Source organism: Meleagris gallopavo, chromosome 2, assembly GCF_000146605.3.
Source record: "Meleagris gallopavo isolate NT-WF06-2002-E0010 breed Aviagen turkey brand Nicholas breeding stock chromosome 2, Turkey_5.1, whole genome shotgun sequence".
Taxonomy (NCBI): Eukaryota; Metazoa; Chordata; class Aves; order Galliformes; family Phasianidae; genus Meleagris; species Meleagris gallopavo.
In genome coordinates, this window is record NC_015012.2 from 103,879,392 (window position 1) to 103,889,194 (window position 9,803).

General features: G+C 55.2%; 1 protein-coding gene across 1 annotated transcript; it reads right to left on the reverse strand.

Moving 5' to 3' along the window:
* Window positions 1-135: 135 nt before the first annotated feature.
* Window positions 136-8,250, reverse strand: CHRNA2 (cholinergic receptor nicotinic alpha 2 subunit). Its single transcript, XM_003204566.4, has 7 exons — window positions 8,123-8,250; window positions 5,580-5,818; window positions 4,187-4,341; window positions 3,263-3,307; window positions 3,031-3,140; window positions 1,613-2,699; window positions 136-1,065 (listed from the first exon to the last, which is right to left on the reverse strand). Exons 2-7 carry the CDS (start codon window positions 5,641-5,643, stop codon window positions 940-942), a joined length of 1,587 nt encoding a protein of 528 aa, XP_003204614.1. The 5' UTR covers window positions 5,644-5,818; window positions 8,123-8,250; the 3' UTR covers window positions 136-939.
* Between the last annotated feature and the right edge of the window lie 1,553 nt (window positions 8,251-9,803).

Sequence of the window (9,803 nt, forward strand, 5' to 3'; positions counted from 1 at the left end):
ACAAAACTGGGATGTATTGGGTCAGATGCACACAGACCCATGCATACATCCAGCTTGCTGCCTTGCACATCCTATATCTCAACCCTGTGTGCACACAGCACAGGATTCATGAGTGGCAGCAACACCCTTGGGATGTGCATTTTTCTCAGTGGCATCATTTATTCCAGCCCATTTCACTCCTGATAGCACAAAGTGTTTTCTGAAACCCGTCAGGTCACATCCAGCTCCTGGGTTGGTCTCCTGGAGGAAAAGCCCCACAGGGAAAGCCTGGCTTCAGGGCACAGATAAGAGTAGATCTTTGCAAGCACGTGTCCTTTAGGGTGCATGGAAGATAGAAATTAAAGCTGGATTGCAGCAGTCATCAGAGCGAGGGGGTTTGGGGTCTGCTTTTTATCACAGGTATGGGACAAAGAGGAAGATTTGCCCAGGATGCCTGTGCTGACGAACCCACCAGCACACACGTGGGCTGGTGCAGTGTGGTCGCTTGTGCTGCTGGGCTTTGCAGAGCGGAGAAGAGCAGAGCCCCTGAGCTGTGTAGCGTGAGCAGGAACTTCTGCCCCTTCCTGCTGCCACACCCCAAAGCACTGTGTCCTGCCCCACGTTGTGATGGCTGTGGTCCTGAGGCAGGATGCATCCAGAAGCAGCTGTGTTATCCTCTCTTGAAGTCACAACCAGACATGTCCCTTGGGTTCCAGATGGAACCCGCAGCAGCTGAGGGAAGTGGATGCCTCTTCTAGATGCCTCCATTCCACGTTTGGTTGGTGGAGAGGCTGTGCTGAGCTTTCCTTGAGGTCAGGATGGCCACCACCATGAGCAGGACAGCAAGAAGTAGGGCACTCCCAGCACACCTTTTGCTTCCCCCCCCACCGCTGCACCTCCCACCCAAGGGTCCTTCATGGTCATGATGCTGTGAGAGGTACCCACATAACCCCCTGATCCCTAAATCATCCCTGCCAGGTAGGGTGGGAGGAAGAGTCCCACGGTTCCCAGCAAGCAGACGATGATGAACATCCAGAGGAAGATGCGGTCTATCACCATGGCCACGTACTTCCAGTCCTCCTTCACCTGCCAGGAGGAGAGGGGCTGTGAGCTGCAGGTAGAGGGTGAAGCCTCCAAGGGTTAGGAGATGTCTCAAGCGTAAGGTGTGGGGATGGATCTCTACAGGGAGGCTGCTGGGGGCACAGCAAACCCCACCCAGGTGTTCCCAAATTGTGGGTTGGGGTGCAGGCTCTGGGCTGGGTGATGGATACTGACATAATGTAGAGCAGTGCAGCTGGGAGAGGGGCATCCTGCACCCTGCAGCCTGAGGAACATTGAGCTGACCTGGTAGAACCCGTATTTCATAGAATCATAGAATCATTAAGGTTGGAAAGAGCACTAATATCATCAAGCCCGACCACCAACCCATGCCTGTAATTGCTGTGACTGCTCTAGACCATGTTGCTCAGTGCAACATCTATCCTTATTTCCCAGGAGGTGATCATAGATCCCCTGAACTAAGGTCCTCAGCATGCATGGCTACAACTGGATATCCCCATCACTGACCCCCGTGGAGGGAGCACTGGGTTGGAGAACTCCCCTCACCCCCAGCCCTCAGTTGCCTCCCACTCACCGAGAAGTCAGCATCCTCTGCTCGCAGGTGGTCTGCGATGTACTGCACACCCTCCAGGGCCCTCAGGATGCTGGGTGACAGTGTCAGCCCTTGATCAGAGCCCACCTCCTCCCCCTTGAGGGGCACCTGGGGAGCTGGGCCTCCTGATGCTTTGCCCGTTTGGCGTCCACAGCTGTAGCGGCACTGGGTGCCCTGGGATCCCCCTGAGGGCACACGGCTGGGATACGTCTTCTCCTCCTCTTCCTCTTCCTCCTCTTCCTCTTCTTCCTCCTCCTCCTCCTCCCACTTGTCATCCACATCGGTCTCCAGCCAGCAGCGGGAGGTGCTGAGCCTGGTCCCCGGAGGGTCATATTGGCCTGTGGTCCCCTCAGCAGGGAGCAGCACCGGGGGTCGCTTCATGAAGAGCCAACGGGGGATGAAGCCCAGGAAGAAGCTACGCACCCAGTGGGGCATGGTGTGGGTGCTGGGGGAGCGGTGGTGCACATTGAGGACAAAAACAGTGATGATGATGGAGAGCGTGACAAAGATCATGGTGAAGAGGAGATACTCGCCAATGAGTGGGATGACCAGAGAGGTGGAGGGGATGATTTCGGTAATGAGCAGCAGGAAGACGGTGAGGGACAGAAGGACGGAGATGCAGAGTGTGATCTTCTCACCGCAGTCGGAGGGCAGGTAGAAGACCAGCACGGTGAGGCAGGAGATGAGCAGGCAGGGGATGATGAGGTTGATGGTGTAGAAGAGCGGGAGGCGGCGGATGACGAAGTAGAAGGTGATGTCTGGGTAGATCTCAGTGCAGCAGTCGTACTTCTTGGAGTTGTACCTGCCAATGGCGTTTATGATGGCCCACTCGCCACTCTCCCAGTAGTCCTTGAGGTCCACATGGTGTTCCATGTTCTCCAGGTCGATCTTGGCCTTGTCATATGTCCAGGAGCCAAACTTCATCTTGCAGTTCTGCTGGTCGAAGGGGAAGTAGGTGACATCAATGCTGCACGAGCTCTTGTAGATGGCGGGTGGCACCCACTTCACTTTCCCATTGGAGAAGAGGTGGGCCTTTGTCATGTGTGTCACAGCAAACTCCCCGTCGGCACTGTGGGGACAGAGAGGGTGAAGGGTTCGCCTCAGAAAACAGGGGCAGGAGCTCCATCCATTCGCAATGGGATGGGTTGTGTTGGGATGGGCTGGGATGGGGTGGGGTGGGATAGAATGGGATACAATGGGATGGGATCCGATGGAATGGGATGAGATAGGATGAGCTGGGATGGAATGTGGTGCAATGGGATGTGATATTGTGGAATGGGATGGGATGGGATGGGATGCCATGGGATGTGATACTATGGAATTGGATGAGATACGATGGGATGAATGTGATGGAGATGAGGTAGAATGAGAGGACTGGTCCTAGGGATGCATCATCTCACTTGTTGTAGAGCACGATGTCGGGGATCCAGATCATCTCAGAGGGCACCCTGATGGAGGTGACATTGTCAAAGTCCTCTGGGTTCCAGCGCAGCTTGTAGTCACTCCACTCCTGGAAGGAGGCAAGGAGGACACCAGGTGACCTTGGGTCTGGTGGGAATGAGCTGCCCAATACCATCCTCCTTCTCCTTTACTCTCTCCAGCCTGGGCCCCATGGATGGCACAGACTCCTACCTGCTTCAGCCAAACGTTTGTGGTCATCATTTGGTTCTTCTCATCCTGCAGTGGGAAATGGAGAGATGAGAATAGGACAGAGAAGGTTCATCCCAACACTGCATCAATCCTAATATCACCCTTCTGCTTATCCTGCTCATGCTGCCGAGCTCCCGTTCTGCCGCTGGGGTTCAGTTCCTTAAAGCAACTGAGCACCAGCACAAGATGCAGGAGAGATTGGATATTTGCTCACTAGATGGCAGCAAACAATAGTGTATTGTGGCAGCAAGCTCGGAGCAGTTCTGGTGGGTAGACGAGTGCAAATACCAGGGATAAATGGGCAGATGGATGGATAGATGAATATATGGATAGATGAAAGGGCAGATAGATGATGGATTTATCTAGGCTCTGTGCAGCAGATAGTAGATAGGCTATAGATAGTAAAGAGTGGCTGGGTACCTTGCTCTGAGCGATCCCTCTGGGGCAGGGAGGACAGGGGGGAGACCAAAGGGACCTGGGGGTACCTTCAGTGCCAAGCACCCTGGGGGTCTGGGGGTTCTGTGATGGTAGGTGGGAGGGAGGATGGATGGATGGATGGGTGGATGGATGGATGGATGGATGGATGGATGGACGGACAGATGGGTGTGCGTGACAGTAACAAGCAAGGCATGGATGGAAAAACAAGCCCAGGGATAGCCCTATAGGTATAGATGGTGGGAAGATAAAAATGGGGATAGAGAGCTGTGCAGTTTCCCTTGATGCTCTCTTGCTTTCAGGGGAAGGGAAAGCTTGGGATGGAGCAGTGATGAGCAATGTCCCCTGCTCGTTGGAGGTTTTGTGGAGGCAGGTGGGTGGCTTGTCCCCTTCTGGGGACAGACAGCAGCATGGAGGGCAGAAGAAATGTCTCAGAGGTCCTAGGATGGAATCCCTGTGTGGGCACCTTACCACATCGATCAGCTGTGCTATTGACAGCCCGAACTTCACTATGACCACATCAGAGGTGTTGGGCACTGGCCGTGACCACCGGTTGTAGCCTGTGAAGAGATGCTTGAAGAGACGGTCCTCAGCAAAGCCGTGGGGCTGCTTCTGCTCCCGGGCAGCTGTGGAGACATGCAGCAGGTGCAGAGCATCCTTGCACTACCCAAAAAGGGACTGTGCACATCACAGGACACCCCAAAATAAAAGCAATTATAAATGTCACTCTCTCCCATTCCCTGCAGTGGAGGCTTTCCACTCTGCCTCTTTACTGCTCCATCTCAGTACTGCTTGAGGGAGAGGGCAGGAGCTGCCCCCACAGATCTCCGGGTGAGGATTTGGGGTTCTCTAAACCACTTGGGAAAGGGACATTTCTGGGCATGGAGGTGGGAAGAGGGGAATTGGCCTCTGCAACTGTGCCCTATGCTTGTTGGGCTGTGCAAGGTCAACTTAGTAATGTTAGCTTGGAAGTTGGTGAGAAAATCCTGCTCCTGAATGGCCAAGGGTCACCTCACAGCCCCCTCTAGCAGCTCTTACTGGTGTAAACTGGTTGGGCTTTGCAAGCTGGAGGCTGCAGCTGGTGCAGAGTTTGGATCTAGTGCAGACTTCCCAGAGAGCAGCCATTGGGCTCAACTGGAGGATGGAGGATAGAGATTGGAGGCTAAAGAATGGAGGTTGGAGGATGGAGGATGGGGATCGGGGGAAGGATGGAGGATGGAGGATGGAGGTAGAGGATGGAGGATGGAGGTTGGAGGATGGAGGATGGAGGTAGAGGATGGAGGATGGAGGTTGGAGGAAGGATGGAGGATAGAGGATGGAGGTTGGAAGATGGAGGGTGAAGAACAGAGGGTGGAGGATGGGAGATAGAGGATGGAAACTCCTTGCTATGTGGAGCAATCACTGGCATTGCTCTCCGGTGCCACCAGCCAGCCCACGTGCTTGTGCTGCATCGCACAGCATCGCTTGCATCTGTCCTTGCTTGCTGCGGAGCTCCATAAATTTCTTCAGTGGAATACTTCACATAGCAAAGCGCAGCCAAAAAGGCATTGTACGGGTGGCTGTGCCCAGCAGCAGGATGGATGTACAGCTCCACAGCTGGCGCATCCCCTGTGCCCTGTGCAAGCTCTCCCCACTGCTCAGCTTGGGGCAGGCAAACCCAGCGTGGGTTTTCCCTTGCACACTGCTGGGGGTTGAGCACTGAGCAGCAGGGGGTGTACGGGGAGGAATGCTGCTGGATGAGGGAAGAAGCAGGATGCCCTGCTCCTGGGAGCTCTTATACTGTTGGGAGATTGGGACTCAGGGAAAAGCTGGGCCCAAGGGAAGGGCATTCAGATACCCCAGAGAAAGAAAGGAGAGCCCTTACCTGCCTGGAAGATGGCAAAGCACCACACGAGGAGGGGTATGATGCTGCAGCACGGCCACCCCATGCTTCCTGCAGTGTGAGCCCAGACGTGGGCACAGCGACTCAGTAGGAAAAGCCATCATAGGGCAGCTCCAGCAGGGTGTCCTGTGTGTCCCCACCACCAGCAAGCTCCAGAGGAGCCATGGACAGAGCTGGATAGTGTGGCCAAGCCTCTTGACCAAGATTTCCTCCCTTTTTTTCTGGAAAAACACCAGAGAGTGGCACTGTCACTGTGATGCCACCCCACTGCAGTTCTAGGAGGTGGAATGGTCCCACTCTTCCTACAGCCGACAGAGAAATCAGTTTCTGACTTGTACTGGGGCCAGAGGAAAATGTGTCCAGAGCATCCTCTCCTTATTCAGTGGGTGCAGTGTGGGTTTTGGGACTCCTCTGGGGAGCTCCATCTCTTTGAATCAGTTGGACCCTATGATTTAAAGTCACGGGAATGGTGCAAAGCCAAAGCAGAATTAAAAAGAGATCCCTTGCAGGGGCACTGAGGGTGTGGATGGGCTGACTGTATGCCTTGCTGCAAAACTTCAGAGCACCCAGGAGGAAACATTCCCAAGCCCCCTGCCCATGGGACAGCATGGCAGAGTGGCATAGAACCACCCCTGGAGGATGCTTTGTTCCAGCTGCTTTTGGGACACAGCACTGTCAGCCTGGTGATGTGCTGGCAGCATGCCCTGTGCCTCAGGGATGGCCTCAGTGATCCTGTTGGGACCCCTGGGAAAGGCTCTGGGTGCTCTGGGGACACCTGGGGATTGTCTTAAAGCTGGATATCCACTCGTCCACCATCCATCCATCTACACAACCATCCATCCATCCATCCGTCTGTCTGTCCATCTGTCCATCCATCCAATCAACCATCCATGTGTGTGCTCAGATTCCCTGTACTCTGTATGTCAAATCTCTGCAATGGGGAAAATCTCTTGCTCTGCAGCAGTCCCAAACCTCAAGCTCATGACTCCTCCTCCATGCCCAGCTTGTACCCCAGCAGCAGCTTCTGCATTCTAGAGAGGCAATTGCCTTATCCCCAAAGCAACGGATCAGTGGATCTTCCCAGCCCAGTGCTGACTTTGGTGAGCGAGGACATCCTTTGAATTCCCACCCAGTCAAACCAAGGAGCCTTCATTAACTTGTCATTGCTGGGGTTTTTTTTTTTGCGCAGTTTTCAACTTGTGGCCATGCTGATTAATACACGGATGGTGGAGGGGGTGGAAAAAGAAATGGGAGGAGAAACAACGGCCACTGCGCTGAGATAAAAATTACAGATGTGGCTGAGATATCTAAAAACATGGGAGAGAACCAGGCTGCTGGGGAGCCGCTCCTTGGGCTTGATTGCAGAGTGTGACGTAAAAGAAAGTTGAGGATTTTTAGGGGTTCTCCCAAGGATAAACGTTGGAGAAGGGAAAAAGGTGCCCAGGCTGATGGGCAGCATTGCAGGGAACAGCTGATACCTGTCAGGGACGGGGAGTTCTGCAGGGAGCACGAGGCTGGGGATGTGCACCCATGTCTTGAGGTTTGGTTGGGGACAGGGAAGGTGATAAGGGGACTGCCTGGGGGGCTGCAACCCTAAAAGCACACTGTGTGATATCCACCTCCCCACAGCATCCCTATCTCCATCGCTGCCCCTCCTGCATCCCCATCACCATCCCCCTGTATCCCTATCACTGCCCTTAATGCATCAGCATCCCATCACTGCCCCTCCTGCATCCTCATCGCCACCCTTAATGCATCCCCATCCCATCACTGCTCCTCTTGCATTCCTGTTGCTGTCCCTCCTGCATCCCCACCACTGCCCCTCCTGCATCCCCATCACTACCCCTTAATGCATCCCTATCCTACTGCTGCCCTTCCTGCATTCCCATCACCGCCCCTCCTGAATCTCCATCACCACCCTTAATGGGTCCCTATCCCATCACTGCCCCTCCTGAATCTCCATCACTACCCCAATGCAGTCCCATCACATTGCTGCCCCTCCTGCATCTCCATCACTGCCCCTCCTGCATCCCCATCACTGCCCTTAATGCATCTCCATCACTGTCCTTAGTGCATCCCCATCCCTCACCACCCCATGTCCAAACAATTTCCCCGATGGATTTCCCATCTCTTCACGACACCAAGTGCACTGACCCCTCTGCAGCACTGCCCCGGGGGACATGAAATGCTCACTCGGTCTGTGCCAGGCGCATTCCCCCAGGGCTCCAGCAGCCGCTCAAGGCTGAACCTTGGGATGCCTGCGGGCGATCCCAGCTGAGCCCTCAGCAACAAACGTGCAGTCAGGGCAGCAGCAGGAATAAATAACTTCCAGAGAGCTCGTTGCTTTTGTGCTCTTCTGCTTTGTTTTAAAGGGAGAGCGTGGGGGATTTTCAGATGGGAACTTCACGCGCAGATGGGAAACTTTCCCCGCTGCTCCGAGCATTGAGGCAGCGCTCTGCATTTAAGGAGGAGGATTTCCCAGGGAAGAACCGCGTCTCTCCTCCCCACCCAGCCCCGTCCCTTACCTGAAGAGAGGTCCTGTGCTCCGTTCCCTTCGCTGAGCCCACGCACGGGGTGGGGATGCTGTGCCGCGGAGGCTCCGGCGTGCAATGGGCTCCAGTGGGGGATGTTCTGCTGTCCTCAGAGCGGTGACGAAAGGGGAGGAGGGAGGAGGGTGAGCCCAGAGCGCTGCGAGGAGGAGGAGGAGAGGGGAGGAAGGCTCTCTGTGGCCCCCTGCCCCCTTTCTTGTCCTCCTGTGTCTGGATGGGATGTAGGGATGTGCAGCAGGGCAGTGGGGCTGCAGCACGGTGTGGGGCACTGGGCACTGCATGGGATACTGCAATGGGCTTTGCATGGGGTACTGCAAGGGACACGGCAAGGGGCTTCGTGTGGGGGCACTGCATGGGGCTTTGCAAAGGGCATATTGCAGGGAGACATTGCATGGGGTATTGCATGGGGGCACTGAATAGGGCATTGCACAGCGTGCTCCCTGGTGTACTGCGTGGGGCATCCCACGGAGTATTGAATGGGGTGTTATAGGGGAGATTGCATGAAGTATTCCATAGGCAGTCCAAAGGGCACTGCACGGAGTGTTGCAAGGGGCATTGCATGGGTGTTCCATGCAGTACTGCAGAGGGATGGGGGCAGCTGCCCCCCACCAGCTTAGGGTTTGCCCACTCACCCACCTGCCCTGAGTTGGTTTTGGGGTCAACCTGCTCATGGGCAGCTCCCACAAAATGCTGCCAAGGAGAATGTCACAAAATTGAGAAAGCATCCTGCATCTCCCCCACTCTGCAGGACTGTTTTCCCTTCCACCTACAGCCAGACTGAGACGCCCATTGGGTGCAAACAGAGGAATGGGGACAGAGCTTTGACAGGGGGTCTCTCTCCATCTGCAAGAGATGGGAAACCCTGAGCTCACCCCTCTCACCCCCTTCCTGGGCAAAGGCACAGCCCTGACCCAGACCACTCTCCCTCCTTCCTTCCTGCTAGGAAATGTACTGCACAACCTTCCTGCTACTGATGCCCAGGACTGCAATTTCCAGCCCTGGGGGACCTGGAGAATAGTTTGCATCCTTTCCCCTGGGAGGCAAACAAGGAGGCAGAGCCAGGCTTGGGGGGCACTAGAATGTGCTTCTCTCCCCTTCTGCAGCCCAATGTTGGACCCCAGCCCACCTGCATGGACTGAAATCGGGGCAGTGGGTGCCACCTCTGGCTGCTGAGCACCCAAAATACCTGAGGAGAGGAGCACTGAAGTGGATGCATCACCACTCTGGGTGCTGTCCTTCACTGAGGAAGGAGACAAAGCAGATGTGGCAATAACGCTGACGCCTGGCAGAGCGCAATGCATCTTTATTGTGCTGCCTGCAGCTCCTGGGGATGTGTCACTGCTGGTTGCCCGAGGTGTTCCTGTTGCCCAGCCTCAGGGTTCTGCAGTGCACACCTATGGTGTCCCCAGGCCCTGTGATGGTGTGGCCAGGACGTGTCCTCCTTGTATTTAAATAGATCAGAGTTTTCTGCCTCCAGCTATTTTCCTAATGCCCAACCCTCTGTAGGTTCAGTGCACTCCGGTTGCCAGCTTCAATTTACTGCTGGGCTGCTTGTATTCATCTCCTGTAGCTCCAACCCAGCACTTCTCTGCCTGTGTGTGTGCAGCCACCCCATCCTCACCCCCATCCCCATCCCCACTCCCACTCCCCACTCCCA

What these genes read in the sequence shown, in the direction of transcription:
- CHRNA2 (XM_003204566.4), bottom strand. Translation starts at nt 5,643, where the DNA reads ATGGGGTGGCCGTGCTGCAGCATCATACCCCTCCTCGTGTGGTGCTTT. An exon ending in CTTTGCCATCTTCCAGGCAG is followed by an intron (nt 4,342 to 5,579) that starts GTAAGGGCTCTC and finishes ATGTCTCCACAG; the next exon opens with CTGCCCGGGAGCAGAAGCAG. An exon ending in CAGAGGATGCTGACTTCTCG is followed by an intron (nt 1,066 to 1,612) that starts GTGAGTGGGAGG and finishes TCCTCCTGGCAG; the next exon opens with GTGAAGGAGGACTGGAAGTA.